The sequence below is a fragment of the Colletes latitarsis genome, chromosome 11, assembly GCF_051014445.1.
Source record: "Colletes latitarsis isolate SP2378_abdomen chromosome 11, iyColLati1, whole genome shotgun sequence".
NCBI lineage: Eukaryota > Metazoa > Arthropoda > Insecta > Hymenoptera > Colletidae > Colletes > Colletes latitarsis.
The window spans coordinates 29,808,549-29,828,943 of NC_135144.1; the positions used below are offsets into that span (position 1 = coordinate 29,808,549).

The 20,395-nt window shown below is 30.8% G+C and overlaps 4 protein-coding genes across 4 annotated transcripts; 2 read left to right on the forward strand and 2 right to left on the reverse strand.

Moving 5' to 3' along the window:
• The first annotated feature begins 439 nt into the window (after nt 1-439).
• On the forward strand, nt 440-2,501 carry LOC143348022 (uncharacterized). The gene is made up of 4 exons (XM_076777773.1): nt 440-595; nt 1,162-1,237; nt 1,498-1,621; nt 1,725-2,501. Exons 1-4 carry the CDS (start codon nt 511-513, stop codon nt 1,782-1,784), a joined length of 345 nt encoding a protein of 114 aa, XP_076633888.1. The 5' UTR covers nt 440-510; the 3' UTR covers nt 1,785-2,501.
• On the reverse strand, nt 2,296-8,827 carry Vps45 (vacuolar protein sorting 45). The gene is made up of 8 exons (XM_076777772.1): nt 8,278-8,827; nt 6,673-6,871; nt 6,064-6,213; nt 4,675-5,054; nt 3,309-3,581; nt 3,075-3,239; nt 2,759-2,988; nt 2,296-2,642 (listed from the first exon to the last, which is right to left on the reverse strand). The coding sequence occupies exons 1-8, from the start codon at nt 8,368-8,370 to the stop codon at nt 2,444-2,446; spliced, it is 1,689 nt and encodes a 562-aa protein (XP_076633887.1). The 5' UTR covers nt 8,371-8,827; the 3' UTR covers nt 2,296-2,443.
• An 876-nt stretch (nt 8,828-9,703) lies between these two features.
• On the forward strand, nt 9,704-12,479 carry Bbs5 (Bardet-Biedl syndrome 5 protein). Its single transcript, XM_076777136.1, has 8 exons — nt 9,704-9,773; nt 9,982-10,130; nt 10,447-10,496; nt 11,020-11,147; nt 11,602-11,740; nt 11,818-11,919; nt 11,991-12,182; nt 12,273-12,479. The coding sequence occupies exons 1-8, from the start codon at nt 9,733-9,735 to the stop codon at nt 12,477-12,479; spliced, it is 1,008 nt and encodes a 335-aa protein (XP_076633251.1). The 5' UTR covers nt 9,704-9,732.
• Adp (WD and tetratricopeptide repeats 1) lies at nt 12,200-20,163 on the reverse strand. Its single transcript, XM_076777134.1, is given in 15 exon segments — nt 12,200-14,045; nt 14,047-14,187; nt 14,326-14,518; nt 14,630-14,774; nt 15,028-15,170; nt 15,257-15,337; nt 16,207-16,334; nt 16,717-16,823; nt 17,193-17,369; nt 17,484-17,604; nt 18,013-18,399; nt 18,558-18,669; nt 18,934-19,064; nt 19,757-19,872; nt 20,145-20,163. Coding segments are annotated over 14 exon segments (1,995 nt in total). The 5' UTR covers nt 19,820-19,872; nt 20,145-20,163; the 3' UTR covers nt 12,200-13,979.
• Nucleotides 20,164-20,395: the final 232 nt, after the last annotated feature.

Below are 20,395 nucleotides of genomic sequence, written 5' to 3' on the forward strand. Positions count from 1 at the left end.
TGTCAGGTTTCCGAAACTCCACGAGCTTACGTTCGCGTGATCTGGCAGAGTTAAGTAGTGCACCCGGTGCTCAATCTGGCATCTTTGTCCGGGACTCTGTCTTGACTCTGGCATCTCTGTGCAGAATATGAATGACCCTAGCGCGATCCAGGCGCCACCTGTAACCCTCTGAGTATTTATAAAATGTTGAATTCAAAAATTTCTGATAAAAAAAAGCAATTATCTTCTTTTAAATAGACGAAATATAGAAATATGAAGTGCCTTATATTTTCATCCAGTACTGTAGCAAAGTCTTAGTCGATGAAAGTTTATCATTTGTGACTACAGACGTGATCTATAGCTACTAACTTTCATAATGACAAAAAATGTCAGCGTAATGAGAGCAGCACAGACAAATATTCTCCGAGCAATCGATCACCAGTTCGGTTCGAAACTTTATCAGAGACTGTAGTTTCCCTTACTTGAAAATCGTTCAAAAGTGTTCATAATCGAAGTAATTAAGTCGGTGATATGCTTCGATTGGTTACTTTACAACTGGTTTTATTTCTCTTCGTCGTTACGAGCGCTAGAAAACAAATGATTAAAATTTCGCCAGGTAGTCTATTAATTTATTTTAACACGAACGCATACTTGGTGACAAAATTTACTAATAAATATCAAGTTTTCAAACATCAATGACGCAATTATTTAGTTAAAGAATAGTAAGTTCAAAAGTAGCGAAAGACTATCGAGAACATAATATGTTAAAGGAAAATTATAAAGCAAACGTAGCATATTTAGAATATCGAAGTATCTAAAAACCTACTAACGTTCTTTAGTTTATAACATTGCAATTAATAAGGACGAATTATCTGTTAAACAATGCCATTTAATAAGTGAACCGTAATCTTCACATTTCCAACTTACAGAGGTGTTCTACTGTATTATTTATTTTATTGTAAACCTTTAGAACAATCGATTTTTTAATTAATTAGTATGATGAGACGTTAAGGAAAATGAATCTGGATGACGCCCATGAATTTCGATTAGATTACAAAATATATACTACGACGAATTTTTAATTAAATAGTATCTAACTGTCTAAATGATCTCGTAGAAAATTTCAAAAATTTGGTCTGGCAGTCAATGCGTCAATCTATGAAAATGGTAAAAATGTTACAGATGCGGTCGAAGAATTACGAGGAAAGACCGTCGATGAAGGTCTTCAAGGAATTGCAGTGCAAAAACAACTGTTTCGGTAAGTATAATACAGAATCGATTTGAGCAGAAAAAAGAAAAAAAAATATGGCGTCGCCTCCCATGCTCGCCACCAGAGGGATCTCGCTCACACAAGCGCGCCCTCTCCTGTCCTTTTCTGTCCTCCTACGATTCTCACAAGTCCCCACACCGCAGTGATGCAACGCCACAAAGAAAAAAGACTGCAAATTTATTATATTTAAATTTTGTTTGAAAAGATTATAAAATATACAAATTTAACACGTGCATTAAAAAATTCAGAGATATTTTTGCGGAACGTCAACTCGGTAATAAATTACAATTTGGACATATTTGTGAGGATCCGATTGAATGGGAGCAAAGATTCGAAGAGAAGGATTTTTCAAAAAATCGTCACCGAGGAAAGGTAATGTTGCAAGGATTGAATTAAAATTATTATCTTGCATAGGAATTATTCTTCGTCAAGCTCGATAGTATTACTATTCAAACTAGAAATTGTATTTGTACAGGTTAAATGGGCAAATGTAGATGGTACCTATGGCGAACACTATTGGGATATAAATCATTAATAAATTATAACAGCTACTATCCTCTAACATATTCTACAAATTTAATTTTTCGATATTAATCCATTCGATAATATCTCTGAAATTGCATCGGAATTAAAAAGAACTAGAACCAGCGTTACACCGGAAACAAGAGTTAACTCATTCTAGAGGGCGTTTTCTATCTTCTTGGCGCTCAATAATCTCACGTTTAATACTAAAAAAATACATTATTTACCTTTAATTAATGCAGAAAGACCTAAAAATAGAAACTGTGAAAGAAACAATTTTTTTCTGTTTCATTTATCTTGCAATGGAGATATTAGATGATAAATTTTGTTAAAAGCAATGGACACTGCATTCCTTCAATTAAAATCGTTAGAAAACAGTGATTCTTGATCCTCTTGTCTTTAGTAGAATATGCATTGGTGAAAAATCGAGGAAAAAGTTTAAGCAAATACAGTTATAACACCAAAAAAAAAAACAAAAAAACAAGTGTATTCTTAACATTAATATAACATTCTATTTTCGTTAATGTTACATTTTTTTTTATTTTATCGGCGGAGCTTTTTTTGGAAAAAGAAAAATAATTTTAATACGCATTTACTAGTAATAAATAATTCGATTGAAAATATGAACATAAAATATAATATATTAAAAATATATTATGATATATTATAATTTTAATTATTATTATTTTTATATTTTGAGAAGATGCCCGATGTAGCATGCTTAATTTCTTCTAAAAAGCTTTGGGAATTATGGATAGTGGTGCCTCCTAAAATAACTCTCACTCCGGAATTTTGTTTATTCAAATTATAGACGGTTAAGCTTTCTTCGTACGTTGTTCCTCCAATCATGAAAATAATTATATCCTGCGGTCTGAAACGATAATTTGTGTATTCGATCATTTGTTAAGTATATTTATGGACACGTTACATCGCGTCGTGTCACTAATCAGCTTAAACAAAATTTCCAAGGAAATTCCAAAAATTCACCTTTTAGATATTATTGTATTTCCAAGATATGGAAACGTCTGTGAACTTAACTTTCCCTTTATTAAATCTTCGACCGTTTCGTACAATAACGGTGTGTGTTGAGTATATATGTTATCTATTCCGCTTAAACCTTTGAACAACTTTTTAGTTATCTTGGCTACCGATTCACGATCAAATAAATTATTTTGCCTTGTATTAATTCCACTATATTGTAATATATTATGCACGTGCTGAAACAGTATCATTTGTTACTTGCGTTGAAACTTGATGTATCAAAAACTTGACCACAATTATACGTATATTAGTTCCAATATACCTTGGTGTGTTTTTCTGAAATCCCTTTACTTTTTAGTAAGTTTAATAAACCACCGATATCATTGGTCGTGTGTTTCTCATAATGAAGCGCATACAGCATTACTAATCTCACACAATCAATTTCTCGAATTTGATGATTATTGATTAACACTTTTAATTTTTGAAGCTACAATCAAAACAAGAAACAGAAAATTACTGCAACGTGTAGTAACGAAAAATATTATGTTTTATGTACCTGCATAGAATGATCATTTTGACAACTAAGCTCCTGCTCCAATTCTGACACTTGCAACAATTTATGATTTTCCACGAACGAGGAAAGCTCTCCAACCACTGTCACATGTTTAGCCACAGTGCCAGAAAGTTTTTTGAATAAAGGATAAGTCTCCACAAAATTTTTCATGTCAGCTATACTCTCCACCTTCTGATGGTTTTTAGCCTTCTTTTGAAATTCATCCATCAATTCTTTTATCGTTTGTCCAATTTCACCGAAATTGCAATATAAATTCTGTTCAAAACAATTGCCTTTATTTAAAACGTTCTTTTTTTACTATTATAATTACCGACGAAGAAATTGTAAACAATAGTTTGTGTCTTTTATGATCAAACTACCTTCTGTTTATTTATGTATAGCAAGATAAAAAATAACAGAAATAAAAAATTATTTTTCGCTTATTTAAAAACTATAAGGCATGATTTATTATAGTGTTCGGCCACCCGTGGGAAAAATTTTAATGGGTCATTCTAGAGGCCAAAATAAAACGAAAATGAAGAATACCAATTTATTGATGGAGGCTTCGTTAAAAAGTTATTAACAATTAAATTCAAAAATTTCAAATCGTTCTGGAAAAATTATTTTCGGTTGCGGGGGTTAATTACAATCATTTTTGGTCATTAGACATACCCTCGAAATCCTACCCACTTTCGAGAAAAAAATTCGAGAAGGTGTGAAATTTTTCGACGAAATTAAAATATTTCAAATCGTTCTGAAAAAAATATTGTTATCTGTGGGGGTCAATAACAATCATTTTTGGTCAATAGACATACCCTCGAAATCCTACCCACTTTCGAGAAAAAAATTCGAGAAGGTGTGAGATTTTTCGACGAAATTAAAATATTTCAAATCGTTCTGAAAAAAATATTGTTAGTTGTGGGGATCAATAACAATCATTTTTTATGAATAGACCTACCCCCGAAATCTTGCGCATTTTTGAGAAAAAAAATTCAGTGCGAGCGGAACTTTAAACGTTAATAACTTTTTAACGAAGCTTTAATCAATAAATTAATATTCTTGATTTTCGTCTTATTTTGGCCTCTAGAATCTCCCATTAAAATTTTTCCCACGGTTGGTCGAACACCCTGTATAAAGTATATTTATAAATCTCATTTTCGAAGTGTACCGGCATTTGAAGAGAATTATTATTATTTATTTGTAATTCAAAATACTCTACAACCACGGTAACTGTAAATTGTATTATTAATGTTCAATGTTACGAATATTTGTATATTTTTCGTGCATGAATATCGTATGCATTCTGCAATATTCATCGTGACATAAAAATCCGTAGTCTGATAATTAATATTTTAAATATGATACTTACGTTTGCATAAAACTCATCGTGTTCCGCGCTAAGGACAACTTCTTTTAATTCCTTCGAGATACCTTTTACATGTGACAAATTTACACGATTATTGTTAATGGTTAGTAGTTCGTGAACCATTGCCTGGTAAGTCCATTGATTTAATAAAGGAGTAACGGGATCATCTCTCCTGTCAAGTATAAGTAGAACTGGGCTTGATTCCTGTCTAAACTCGAACGAATTCGATTCCTTACTCAATATCTCGCGTATCTTCTCTGCCAGTCTCTTCGCCATTTCGGAGCTATTTTGATAACGTATATAGGGGCATTTCTTAATTGATAATAACACGGAAATTATGCCTAAAAGGGTTCGATGCAAATGTACTGGATTCCACGATAAACCTTAATGGAAGAATAAAAAAAATGATGTTATTAATGTTGGTTAAATATTCCTTTCAATATTAGTAATAGATTATACAAGAGATTATACAATTTTCGACGGATAGAAGGTGAAGAGTTAAAATAAAACTTGTTTCGAGTCGATAGCGTGATTAGTTCCGAGAATATAAAGGTTCCAAGCGTTTGTTTACTTTTTGTTGACGGACGTCAATTTTTGGAAATATTACGTTACTCGGTCACGACTCACATGCGAGAGAGAGAGAGGGAAACAACGATAGTGGAAATAAAAATATTACACTTTCCTTTACGCGACGTTATTTCCAAAACGGAAAGTCGAATTGACATAAAACGAAAGCTACTTTAAAGAGGAGGCCCTGTTGCTTCTAACAGTGGTACAATTATGGGTAAAGCTCTAGTAGTTTTGCAACTGTACGTGCCTAAAGTTTTATTGCTTTCAATACTGTGGTCCGCTGACTTGAAGTCTCGCGGGACGACTCAGGGGCAAAGGGAGTCGGACCGCCCACTTATCTATCTCGCTCCCTTGCTCTCAGGCAGTCCACACGTGTGTGTAACTGCAGCGACGAATAGCGAGCTAGAGATCAATGTGTGCGTGGGAGTACGTGTATCCCCTCTACTTCTCCCGCATTCCTTCCGCGACACTTCGAGTCAGCGGAGGACTGTACATACATATGTAATTTAACACGCGTCTGATCAACACGTTGACTGCCATGTCATCCATATTTGGGTGACAAGACTTTTCGCTTTGGAACAAAAACAATTCATTCTCAAGCTGAAATGTTGAAAGAAATAACTTTGAATGGGGTTCATGAATTTTAGTTGTTACGAAAATAATTATTAAGACAAATTTTAATTCGTGTAATTTACAATTGTTTAAAATCAAAGTTTTCGACTCACAAAAATCGTATAGCTTTAGTCTGGCAGTCAATGTGTTAAACGTTGCGTTAACGTTACGAAATTATCAATTAACTTACAAATAAAGAAATTACATTACCTTGAGAACATGCTTTAATTCCAAGTGAAAATAAATGTGGACTAATAGCTAAATAGTCTGCATAATATTCATGAACTTCTTTCACTACTTCTTGTTCGTCGCTTTCAGCTAGAAGTTTAATATCAGCTTTTGCGATGATATTACTGAAATCTGTGCAAAATATTATATTTAATTAAACTTAGTTTACAAACGTATTGTCATCGTTAACGCTTTACAACATTTCGAATAAATTCTTTGAATCACACTTTATTCGATTAATCTTCGAGAAAGAAATATCAATAGAACATATTTGAAGCAAAAAAATAACTAAATCTACGAAAAGCGTAACAAAATTTTCTCATCTCTATAAAATAAATATTATAATTTCATTTTTTAAGTAACTTTTGGAACTCTCAGAAATCTAAAATTTCACTATACAGGGTGTTCGGCCATTCGTGGGGAAAATTTTAATGGGGGATTCTAGAGACCAAAATAAGATAAGATAAGATAAGATAAGAAATAAAATAAGTCGTTATATGCAATACTTTATACGCGCGTATATAAACTGTATTACTTAATTTATTTACTCTAAAAACAATTAAACAGTATTAATACATTATCGTTACTTACAAATATAATATGTGCCATATTTAGGACATCGTAACTCATCGCAAAGAAACTCGATATTCTCTTTTGTCGGCCTTACGAAAACTATGCATTTCAAATGCTTTAAGCCCTCGTTACGAATATTTGCGTCGATTCTTTCGAACAGATAAACTTCCTTCATGAATATCTCCGACTGGCTGTACAATAAACTTACTATACTTGTCTGTAAATACAGAAATTTTTCTACGATGTAGTTTACATTATCTTACTAAGGATCTATGTTTGTTTAGGAACTCGGTAAGTTAATCCTACGAATTTTTCGATTTAAAACTAGCGATAGTTTCAATAATAAGTATTAGCACTGTACGCAATTAATTTTAATAATATGACATTGCTCATAATTGTATGTTAGCTACAGATGTCTTAAAATTAACATACAGGGTGTTCGGCCACCCGTGGGAAAAATTTTAATGGGGGATTCTAGAGGCCAAAATAAGACGAAAATCAAGAATACCAATTTGTTGATGGAGGCTTCGTTGAAAAGTTATTAACGTTTAAAGTTCCACTATTGTGCACACGCAGCTGTTCGCGGATTGCCGTTCCACAGGCGCGATTTTAAACGTTAATAACTTTTTAACGAAGCCTCCATCAACAAATTTGTATTCTTCATTTTCGTCTTATTTTGGCCTCTAGAATCTCCCATTAAAATTTTTCCCACGGGTGGCCGAACACTCTGTATATGCTAAGTTAGGTCTGTGTTAGGTTAGAAACCAGAGGGGGGGATACAATATTTTGTACTGTTGTTGCACATACTGTCTACCTGACCTACTCCTGCATAGTATGTATATAAAAGAATGACTTTTATCCATATATCTTTAACAAATTAGCATTTGACTACCTGACATCTATAATTTACAATATAAACACAGTAGCGACAGTCATTTGTTTCCTGTGAACCTGTTAAAATATACTTAACCTTACTTTTGTATTGCAAGTTTAAACAAATCGAATGACGTATGACTCACACCGAGCTGTGAACAGTCCGTTTTCTAGGAATGTTCCCAAATTTGCTATCACCATTTAGTTAAAAACTATCTACTATATACTACACTATAATTATAGTTGCCTTATTTAATGTAGCAGGTACTTTTAATTATGAACAAATGATCAAATAAACCAGCCAAATGTTCTGAATAATATATTGTATATATAAAATGAATTAAGCTTCATTTCTTTTATATGGGCATAAAATCATTGAGTATAATATTAACCTCTCAAGAAAATCAACATAATACATTTATTTTCTATTTCTGATCCATCAACAAATTAAACGCATGACATGCGACAGTCAATGTATTAACCAGAATGCTTCAACAACAAAAATAATTGAAAAATGAGGTATAGTCTAAAATTTCATCAGTAAAGCTTCAATCAGTAGCGAACAAATAGATAAAAATTACTTTGTACTTCTATAAATGTACAGAATATATAGATTTATATTATTATTTACTATTTTTGTCGATTGTTAATAAAATATATTTAACATTTGATATGTACAAAATGGACAGATGCTCTTATAATTCCCTTTAATTCCATACAATTTTAATATGCAATTTAGTAAATATTTACCGTTTGTTTATCCATCAAAAGAACTTTCATACCAGGCCCACTTTCTTCTGTCATTCGCGTAATGTAACATTTTAAAGCAACTACTAAATTCATTTTAATTGACTTTCCAAATTACTTATAACTATTATTTATTATTTGTACTGTTATTTATATATAAATCGCATACTGTCTACAAGTTTAATAGACAAAATTTTATATGTTGCACTGTTATCACACCATTCCACTCGCGATTTTCACTATAAACATTCCTTTGACACAATTCAAACAAGCGTGATATACATGTGTCATGTTAGGAATGAAATCTAAGGCAATGTTACGCTATCGCGTGAATTTGGGTTTAATACACATGGCGCCGCGACGGGAATTGATTGGAACTGAATTAATCACCATCGAGTGCGCGATTCAAGCAAGCAAGATTCAAACGAACCAGCGTATTAAAATGTATATTTATAGGAAATTTCAGTCCTGATATAGTTAAGTCTGAATAATGCGGACCTGGTTCGTATGATATTTTATTAACGCAACAAATTCACAATAACTCACGCATGATGTTTTCTCGTCGAGAGTCGGAAGTAGAAGAAAGAACTAGAAATCCACGCGAGGCTTAGAGTCTCCTTCCTACGGTAACGTGGCGAACTAATTCCCGGACTCGAGCGCCATCCACCGGATGATGATGGAAGCTGCATCCTTTGTGCAGGCAGTCTAGCTTCGTCGCTAACTTGTGGTAATAGCTGACGCGGCTGAGGCGCCACCTATTATTATTATATGAAATTCAACGCGGGCAAAATCAAGCCGAGGAAAGCCGAGGGTTATAAACTTTCTTAATGACCGTGTTAAAGATCGGTGGGTTTACGATACAGACGTGACTTCTCCGCTATTTTTGAAGATTAAAATTTCGAGACCTTTTAATTAACAAAACTACATACATTAATAATATACATTTTTAGGGGAATCCTATTCCATATGTTTAATTTTATGTTGGTAAGATCGTTGCAGGTTTTGAAACATTAATAAAAAAGAAAACTAACTTATTTTTAATATTACTTTTTCCGCAAGCGAATTCGGATAAAAATACAGTAAAGTTAAATGTTTGAATCCATTAATTATTACAATTTTTTGTTTACTGTATTTTTATGAGGCACAGATTTAATGTGAATGTACGCTCAAATTTGAGACTAGCTCCACATACTCCCATAGCACGAATAACGTAACTGAAACTATAAAAATGATGAAACAAATTATAAATGTAAAACATTAAAATATCTATGTTTTCTATGATTGAAATTATATTTAATTTGGAAACATAAGTAACTCAAAATAAAATATAATATGAAGCTGTTAGAAGCATAAGAATTCTTCCATTGTTGTTATACTTTCGTAGGTATGGCAACAATATTGATTTTTATATTATATGAATCCTGCAAAATTATTGATATTAATACGTCTTCGTTAGAAATGTGGCAGGATAGAGAAGTTCGATTTGATATTCCTTACAAGTAATACCGTATTTCATTAATATAATATTGATATATTTTAATACTGTGAAAATTATATTAATGTTTAAAATAAAACAGCATATAAAGTATATATTGTGTACAATTACTTTTTTTATATAAAATAATGCAAAAAAAAAATATGTTTATACTTTCTGTAAAGTATTAAAAAACGAATTTTGATTTATACAACATTTTAAATTTTGTTTAGTCAAATGCAACTACGATTGGGGGAATTCGCTGTTGACAAACTTGATTTAATAGAAGATACAAAAGGAAATGCAGGTGATAATGGAAGACTCATAGTAACAAATCTCAGAACTATATGGCATTCTTTGCTTCTTCCACGAATAAATCTAAGTAAGAACCACCAATCTAAATATAAGTGAAGTATTTTAATTTCCATCTCTTAAAAATAATTCACTTTTCTTGTTCTGTTCTTTTGGAAAAATGTAACTTGTTCCAGATGCCAAAAAAGGAACTTAATAATAATGATAGTAGATAATAATAATAAACCCTGTTTACAATATTTTAAATAATGCCTTTATCTACATACGCAGTTTTTATTATAAATACCATATATTTTTGGAACGAGAACAAACTTATTACAAGACACATGTTATAAATTCTTATATTAACAGTTATAAAATCTTACGCAAATATACTTTCTTTACAGGTATTGGCTATAATGCTTTCATAGCTGTGAATTCTAAAACTATACACACTGTTGGTATACTTTAGTAAACTTAAACACTTTGTATATATGAACTCTGAAACAGATGGTCCTCCTTTGATAGGATATTCTATATAAACATAGATCTGCTTAATGCTTAAACTTTGCTTAAAGAAATTACTGAAAGTGACTTCTTTCTGCAACTATACACACATTACATTGGTATTTAAAAATTCCTGATATATCGTAAATGTTATCATATGTGAAAAAGAAAGATCTAACAAAGAATAGATCATCCTGATAACATGATATGTTATCTTCAATGTCAGAATGGCATGATATACATTGTTTACTTTTGACAGAAAAAGAACATTGACTGTGCTTGTAATTTTACATGCAGTAACTTAATCATGAAAATTTTTTATAAAATGTGTTTATATTTCGGAAAGAAAGAGTTCCCAGACTTTCGATTATGCACAGAATCTTTTATCCTTAGGAAAAGTAGAATATGTTATCAAAGTGGGACCCTTTATTTCCGAGGTATTCTATTTATTAAATCAAAAATAACTTTTACAGTTACAAGGAAGGCATATGCAAGCTCTATATATTTTAACCTCTTATCGAAATTGTAGATATGAATTTATATTTACAAATCAAAATCCAAAAAGTACAAGACATTATACATCTGTTATTGGTATATACAGGTATATTTTTAATCTAGCCTTAAATACCCTATTACTGAGATTACGTACTATGTTTTCCAAAGACAAAATATCAGTTTAGGATTACAGAGGAACAGTTCCTAGTATAGAAGTACTCGTTTGTTTCCAATTCTTTTCATTTTTGTAACATTCAAATAATATATCTAAGCGATCTACGGGAAGGAGTTAATGCCAAAATACCTAAAAATTATCCAAAATCACATCGTGATTAGTCATAAACATTATGACTATTTTTACACAATTGTGATTTAGTTTTTTCTGGAAACCCAACTCTATCCAATCATTAGGTTTTCATACACCTCTAGCTTGTAGGATTGTCTTAGTTGATGGAGATAGAAATGATTTTACAAAGAGTCTTTCACTAAACAGTGACTGTTACTATACTTACGATGTAAATTACATAAATAAATGATGCTCTACAAACACAATATTACAGAGCTTACATTTCATCCAAGATTTATCGTGAAATTAAATTAAGGAGTGGAATAATTAACGATCAACAATTGTTAACTCTACTCCCGCAAGAAATAGTATCGTCGACTTCGCAAGATATTTGGAATTTATCATTAGAGCAGGTTTAAGATCCAAGTTTATCATTTACAACAAATTTTAACTATTCTAGAAATATTAAATATTATGATTGTTTTGTTAGGGAAATATGGGAACTTTAATTGTAACAAATATACGCCTAGTATGGTTTGCTAATATGAATTATCAATTCAATATATCAATTCCATACCTCGTAATAGGAAATGTAAGTAGACCTATGGAAATGTGTTACATATGTACAGTAAAAAATTTAACGAAGGTTTTGTTTTCCAATAGATCACTGTTAAAAATTCAAAATTTGGGTCAACTTTAGTCATCAGTAGCACGGAATCTAGCGGAGGGTACATATTAGGTTTTCGAGTTAGACCTTTACAGAGGCTTCAGACTCTTCATAAAGAAATTTCAATGCTACACAAAACATTTGATAAGTTTCCGATTTTTGGTGTAGATTATACATTTGAACACGAGGTAATATCGGTGAAATGTAATTTTTAAAAACGATTTATTGAATAAGTAAATATATTACATTGTCACTTAATAGTACATTAATCATTACAGGCGCCATTACAACAGGAGCTAAATATAGAACAATACTCTGAAATACAGGACAGTCAAGTCGAAATTTTAAATGTGTTTGGTTACTATTTCTCCGAAGGATTTAATCAAAGGAAACCTAGTTTCTCAAATTACTTGGGCCTTGCTGCAGAAAATTCTGAAGAAACTATTAAATTGCAGAGCATATGGGAACTCGTGCCTCAAAATTAATTTATAAAATATTTATAAACTTTAAGTGTTATAGACATATTATTTTTTACCTAAAATTGCAATAACTCCCCATTTATATTGTGTATTGATGTATTAAATGAAAGTAATATCATACAACATATATAATCGGAACTAATAGCAAAGAAATATTTTAATAATATAAAGAAAATAATTATAGCAATAAAATATATCCATAAACGTTTTGTTAAGATTTGCATAACTCGATTTATTTTCTATTTAGTAGATAACTGTGTGAGAGATACAATAAACCAATAGTATTGACTTTTTTTTTTTAAATACAACACTTTGCCAAGTATTCTTCATTATTTTGTCAATAGAAAGATCAATAAATGGTTTATATGCCACTATTTTCGTTTACTTTTTAGTGTATTATTAACATCTTGTCAAATATTCCTTAGCGCTTTATTTATGGAAAAGTGAACAACTGCACAGAATTAATAAAAAAATAGATAATTGGAATTAAAACAATATTCTACAATACAGCACTGAATAAGTCTTCCATGATTCAACTCATTTGCATCGAGAAAGCGGAATATTCCACACACGACGACATCGAGCTCGTATCATTGGTCATGGAATAATTCGCAGGTGTTAAGATACCTACTGTAGCGTACAAAAGTTTAAGACGACTACTTGTTCAATAGATAATCGCAAAATATTATAAATAATGAACAATTTCTAGTTGGTCTTACAAACATACATACGCTCATAAACATAATAAACGTAAACTTCTCAGCTGTTACTAGCATACAAAGGAACATCTACAGCGCTACAGATAATTTGGATATTAAAAACCGATTTGAAGTAACTTAATTTACAATTTTGTTCAAATATAGTCTTAAATTAATGTTCGCGACAAAATAGAGCATCAAATATTTCATTGTCTTTACGTCACGTACTGCTTATGTTCTGAGGCTTGTCAAGTCGATCACAGATGAAGTGTAAAAGTACGTATGATCGCAAGACCAACTATGAATTGGCTAATTTAGTATGATAATCCATAAAAAATAGTCTTGAACTTTTATCCGTTACTGTATACCACCGAAAGCGTTACAATGGCCAAGTAGAGTAACGATCTGGAGAGAGTGAAAATATCGATAATACCAGCAGATTGCCAACGGAATGTCGATGTCGTAGATAGTCCGAGGCACAGTATTTTCTCTATAGAAGCGACGCTCGGCTGTAGCATGGACGAAAAACGATTCTTGATGGAGCCTATACGGAATCAGTATCGTTCTGCGACCTCTACCAAGAGAGGTAGAACACTGAGCCGACCCAAAGCGAAGGAAACGATATACATATCAAGAATCGTTTTTATAGAGAAAAGTGTCGCTTCTATAGAGAAATATATTTAATAAAATATTAAATAGAGTATAAATCAGTTTTAACGGGGGTCACTACTCGTAGATTATTCCGCATTCGGTGATACGAATAACTCAACACACTCTGCTTCACTTTTTCATAATTTTTTTTCACAATTTAGCTTGGTCTACAATTCAAAGGTTGCATAATTGACTGATCGCGATGCTCGTCGTCACCTTCATTATATAATCTGAATCTGTTGGACAGGAAATCGATATCCCATGTGCATGAGCATTACCGAGAACGGATCGGAGTTCATAAGTACTTGATTTGCGGACGCCGCGTCTTCTAAATTCTGAATTTCTCTTTCGTTTATACTACCATCCTATATCGAGGAAAAGATAATATCTTTGTGCGATCTGTATTATTTTTAGAGTAACAAATAGGAATGCATAGAACCATTTTGTACGTGCAATTGTTGCGTTCCCTTTTAATGAAATATTTATGGATAAATAGTACGTACCTCGGGTAATGGACTCCATAATCTAATTACTGGCTCGATACCACTGGTAGCTAATAAACAGGTGGATGGATGAGGTTGAAGGCAGTTTACAATGAGTTCGTCTCCCCTTAATACGCGGATAATGTTCGTGGTATTTCGATCCCAAATAAAAAAAGAACCGTCGTCTGATCCTGCCACAATATATTGGCCACTGCTTAAAGAAAAATATTAACAACCATCAATATACAATAGATAAACCTTAAACGTTAAAACTTAAAAGTACCTTAAACGATTATTAAGTACTTTTTAAAATATATATGCTTACTTTCCGAAGAAGTTAACTTCCTTTATATCGGTTGTAGTATTACAGTGCCCATAAAATCTCATTTTATAGTCAATTGTATTATGTTGCCATGCCTGTTCGTATTCGGATACTTGTATCACTGATTGATTCATATAACTATCTCTGCCTAATTATAAAATAGTTATGTATAATCCAGGCCATTTATTAAACAAAGATTTTTAACGAATTTGTACAAAGGGCGAATTGTCTTGAACAATTGCACCGGAAACGACGTTTGTTTCAAATGCGTCAGTAATCATATTTTCAGCGCAAGTGTTTAAATACACCAGTAAAAATATATTAACTTGAAGATTAATACAAGTTTACTCGAAAATGTAACAATAATATAAGATTCGAATAAAATGTAAAACGGTACATACCAGAAGTTATAGCTTCTTTTATATCCATTCTTAATGCCTCACAAGCAGAATTGGATGCATATTTAGGAAACTTTTGCTGAAAATCTGTAATTACTTTGTCAGCTTCAACCGACCGATATAAATCGATCAGGCATCGTGCTAATCTATGGATACATATGTAATACATTATATGTTCGTATGTTCATGTATTCAATACATGCAATATCGTAATATATACAATTATTAATACCTAAAATGCGCTTTTATATGATCTGGATCAAGAAGTAGTGCAGTTTGACAGTCTTTAAAAGCAGCATATACATCACCATCCCTACAAATTAATTTTATTCATTTTTATGTATCGATGCATCTAAAAAAAATGCAACTGTGTCCTTTTTCTAAGCGAAACTCTATAATTTCGATTGCACAATTCGATGAAACTTTTGAATTTCTACAAAAAAGTATTAAACGTACTTACGTCCTATACTTAATAATTCAAAAGTTATACCACTTTAAAGTTTATTAAATTATTTTGTTGTACTTTACAGATGTTATGGGATATTCACGCTACAACAAATATTCAAACGGTTTACTATTGCAGTCTAAATAATTTTTCACTCTTTTCTTTACATTACTTAACACTTTCGTTTGCCCTTTCTATAATACAGTGTTGAATGTTTTGAACTCAAATAACACGATAGAAAAACACTATCTTTTAAGTATTCTCATAAGAGAATCACTTAAAAAGTTAATCTTACATTGATTGATATTAAACACAGCATTTACAACATTCTAATGCATAATAGCACACAAGAATGTTTTAACGAAAATGAACAGATATAAATTTTTTTACTTTCTTTCCTGTACTTTATTCAAATTATTCTGCATTTTTAAAAAACTTGATCCAAAATGAAAATGAAATTTTGAAGGGAATTAAATATCTCATACATACTAATATACTAATATATATTAATATAAACGCACGTTGGAGAGTGTAAATTATTATACAAAAAAATAATCTACTGTTATTCTCGAAATTGTTTTGAAACATATCAATTGGTCAAAAAGTTATACTAATTCTTTTGACACCTCGACGCCGATGCGTTGATATACAAAATTATTTATCGCTCCAAAACTGAATTCCGTTTTACTTTTCTTGTGAATTCGAAATCTTTAAATGCAATAATTAAAAGTTCATACCAGGTTCGTTTCATGTATGCTGCAGCTCTGTTAGCAAAAAGTACAGCTGCATTGGGACAGTAACTTATTGCTTTATTATAGAGAGTAATTGCCAATGTATACTTTCGTTGGTCAAAACATTGATTAGCCTAGAAAAATGAAGAAAAAAAGAAAAAAAAAATAAGAAAGAAAAGTAGAATTAACTTACTTGGTTATTGTACTTTTAAATTTATTGTAATAAACAAATTTTTTACTTTGAATTAACACGTTAATACACAGAGCAAATTTCATCTCACTTTCCATTTAGACTTAAATTTAAACTTAGACTTAGATTTAAAAAATGTAAACATATTTATTAATATTATATGAACTGTAAAGTAATATTTTTTTAAATTCGATACTGTTGTTTAACGTGATAAACAGGGCATTTAATATGCATACAATATGTAAAAAAGTACTTTTTCTTAAATATCGAATCATTGATTAAACTGTTAGATAATTAAAAAGCAGTAATTTTAACAGTAAACTTACTTGACATTTTAATTCTTCAACATGAGCTGGCAAGATTTTAACATCCTTACTAGTGACGTCTATACTGTCCAAGTGATTCTTATCCGCACAGCACTTTTTAAAATCTTCTATAGTCATGAGTTTCATAATAATGTGAATATGTTCGAGTTTGTATTTTATATATAAATTCACAAGTAAAGCTTAATGTATTAAATAATGTAAAGAATTGCTTCGTTTATTTCAAATTATTACATTATTATTTTCTTGTTGTACCCGTTATAACAGAGTTTAACCCTTGTGTCAATAATCGGATACTAGAATACTCCTTTCCATACTTCATTAACAAATTTTTAATGTATTTATAATATTGTAAAATCCTTCGTAAGTCCTTTGATTGTCGACATAAGGGTTAAATATATTTTATAGAATTTTAAATTCATATTTCTTTTACGATTAGAAAGGAAAGCACTAAAGTTTACAATAATTTTGAATGTTACCTGACGAAATATTCGTGGAATAGCCAAGGTACGTCTTCAAGGTTTTCGGATTATTGATGTCGAATAAATAAATTTGTTCGCCACCCATGTTAACAAGTAGCTCAGTTCCATCAGCACTGAAGGTTAAATATGTGGTAGTGAGAGTCCTGCTGTAAGGCTGTCGAGACTGCAGATGGCCTGCTCAATATCAAATATTAACAGTCTCTGTTAAAGCAATCATGTAATATGTAGCAAAAGAGGAAGATTAGGGTAAAGGAGTCGCGTACGCTATCTCTGATCGTACGAACGAACCCGCGATATAGTACTGTGCGCAACCCAATGGTATATTCTCATCTGGATCACCTTCACCAGCACGAGGTAGATTTAAAGTTGCTCTCTCCCAGTCATTGCGTAGAGGAGAGATATCAGGCACCTATTATACAGAAAATACAAAAAATACTTAAAAGAAGAAAACAATTTTATAAATTTAATTCATAGTATAAAAATACAGAAAATTACTCTGATGTTAAAGGTTCGTCGATACAAACTATATGATTTTAACCCTTTTAATACTAATAGCGACTATAGTCACCCATCATTACACATTTATCAGCCCATAGTAAAGGTCTTGCATATATTGTAAAACAATTTTTTAAATTTAATTATTTCGAAATGTATTTATTTATAAATCTTTATATGTTAGTCCAATTAAACTTAAATAAAGAAGAATAATTTATACGACGCAAGAAAATATCGTAAAGTAGTATGTTTATATTTTAACTGTCCTGTAGAGTAGTAACATAATAGAACAGAATCACTTTTTTTTTATTTTAATAATTACCTGAGAAAGTTTAATCATTCTGCGGTCGTACATTCGTATGTAGGCATCGTTAGCTCCGATAGCTATTAGTTCTGGTTTCTTCGGATTCACAGAAATACATTTGCCTTCTGCATATCGACCCAAATGATTAACAAGATTTATCAGTGCAGTACTACACTCATTGTTCTTGCAGGTGTGAGGAGTGCGAATATCATGTTGCAAAATAAGACCATCTTCTGCAGCGCTCCAAAATAGGAAAGGTACAGTAGATGCGGTAGCAATACGTTTGACACGACCATAATGACAATTACATATAAGTATGGGTTCAAGGAGTGTAAGATCACGAACTCGTACTTCACTATCCCCAGCACCTGACACCACTATACTATCATTTGACTTTGGCATAAACTAAAACCATATGTACAATAAAAAGATTCAATACTTCTCTTATTGTTGATAAAAAGTCAATCTTACAAATTCTTAGAATTTATAAATTGAAAACTTCTTGAGTACAAGATATCTGGTATCAAATAATTATCACATTCAAAATAAACGTATGAAATTACCTTAACGGAAAATATATTTCCATGATGACCTGTCCGAAGTACCAATTTCTTTTCATATCGAAACGGATCCCATAAAATAATATCCATATCATCGGATGCCGAAGCAAGAATCCTAAAAGTACACATTAATGTATATGTATTAATTTTTATTGAAATCCATTATGTTGATAATTACGTTAAAATATAGGTTTTCTTTTAATATAGATATATATTCGTATCATTATATCAATCAAGTTTAGCATAAATTGCTAACAAATAATATTTATGAGTTCTGTAAATCTAGTGTTAAGTAAGTAATCATAAATTTTCTTTTAGAATAAATTTTACATTATGTGTTACTTATTACAATACTTGTTATTTAAGTAATAGTGCTTACTGTCCACTTTCGTTCCATTCTAAACAATTAACGCATCCTGTGTGCCCAGTCAATTCTTTCTCTAAACCTAATCGAGATATCAAACTTTCTGTAACGTGTAATTTCTGAGAAACCGCATATGCCACAGAATCCTAAATAAAATTCTTCCAATGAAATATAGGAATACAGTAACCTTCTGTCATTGAATATTAACACATTGACTACCATGTCAGTTTTCTATGTCAACAGATATTCTCAACATATATTCAAATTATAGCTTAAAACATAGAAATATTTAATAATTTAATTATGCACCTGCTATATTACAGCATTCCTAACAACAGTAGCATTATTTACAATTTTACAAATATCAGGATCCCTTTATTGCAAATGATTTTATAACACATTGTGAATTTAGAAGAATAAAGTGTATAATTTTTTAACAATATAACAAAGGGAAGAAAAACAATTAGTTCTTGAAGGAATTACAAGTCATATTGCCTCCATATTTCTATTCTCTACTCAAGATATCACATTAATCTTAACGCAGAATTAATCTCTCTATACCAATAAATAACTTATGGTTTGATCTTTGTAACTAATTAATCGTACATGACAAAGATTTATTATATATAATTCTTTTTGTGTAAAATCAGCTGTAACTTTCAACTAAATTTATAACTGACATTACACGGAAAATTTGGAGAAAGCTGCTTTAGAAATGTAATCTGCTCATAATGATAAAAATACTTACATGTATATAGTTCTTTTAAAAAATTTGTGAATATTCAAGAACAGAATTTGAAAATATTTTTCAAGTTATAAACATTTTTCACTAACATACCTGTATTTCACGTTGCCGTACCAAATCCAAGACTCTATAATCTTTATCGTATATGTTGAACATTTCTATATTTAATTCATAAATCGCTGTACTGTGATAAAAAATTAAGATATCTCCTGAAAATTATAAAAAAGAAAATATATAATTATTTTCATCGTATCATAAACGTTTTAAAAAAAAATGCAAATATGACAATGATATGCAAGATAACACATCATCAAATACACAAACAATGATAATGCAATAAAATAAAAAAAAAAAAAAGTAATAATTCGCGTAAAGTTTTATTGAAAATTAATTTCAAATCGACACTTAGTCAAGTATGAAAAGAATGAATGAGCACTTTTTTTATCAATATATCTCTGAAACGTTATTGAAATATACTCACTGGCGTATTTGTCTTTCTCAGATATTATAAAATTAATATAACTTGTATATATTATTACGTTCTATCGACTATATGAAAGACATTAACATACCTTTGATTTAATCAACATATGACATCAACTTTATCGTTATTGTCTATTTTCTGATGGTACGTATGTATCTATGCCAACATATTACTTTCACATATCAAACTTTGTTTCTATTTGCACTTCTTTATTCTATTCAGAATTCAGACACCTACGATCGTTTGTT

Bases quoted from the DNA above. Each gene is read 5' to 3' on its own strand.
- LOC143348022 (XM_076777773.1), top strand. From the start codon at position 511: ATGCTTCGATTGGTTACTTTACAACTGGTTTTATTTCTCTTCGTCGTT. The intron at 596-1,161 runs GTAGTCTATTAA...AAAATGTTACAG, and splicing joins AATGATTAAAATTTCGCCAG to ATGCGGTCGAAGAATTACGA. The intron at 1,622-1,724 runs GTAATGTTGCAA...GTATTTGTACAG, and splicing joins AAAATCGTCACCGAGGAAAG to GTTAAATGGGCAAATGTAGA.
- Vps45 (XM_076777772.1), bottom strand. From the start codon at position 8,370: ATGAATTTAGTAGTTGCTTTAAAATGTTACATTACGCGAATGACAGAA. The intron at 3,582-4,674 runs GTAAGTATCATA...TGTTTTGAACAG, and splicing joins ACGATGAGTTTTATGCAAAC to AATTTATATTGCAATTTCGG. The intron at 2,989-3,074 runs GTATATTGGAAC...ATACTGTTTCAG, and splicing joins TTTCAGAAAAACACACCAAG to CACGTGCATAATATATTACA.
- Bbs5 (XM_076777136.1), top strand. From the start codon at position 9,733: ATGTGGCAGGATAGAGAAGTTCGATTTGATATTCCTTACAA. The intron at 10,497-11,019 runs GTTGGTATACTT...TAACTTTTACAG, and splicing joins ATTCTAAAACTATACACACT to TTACAAGGAAGGCATATGCA. The intron at 11,741-11,817 runs GTTTAAGATCCA...TTGTTTTGTTAG, and splicing joins GGAATTTATCATTAGAGCAG to GGAAATATGGGAACTTTAAT.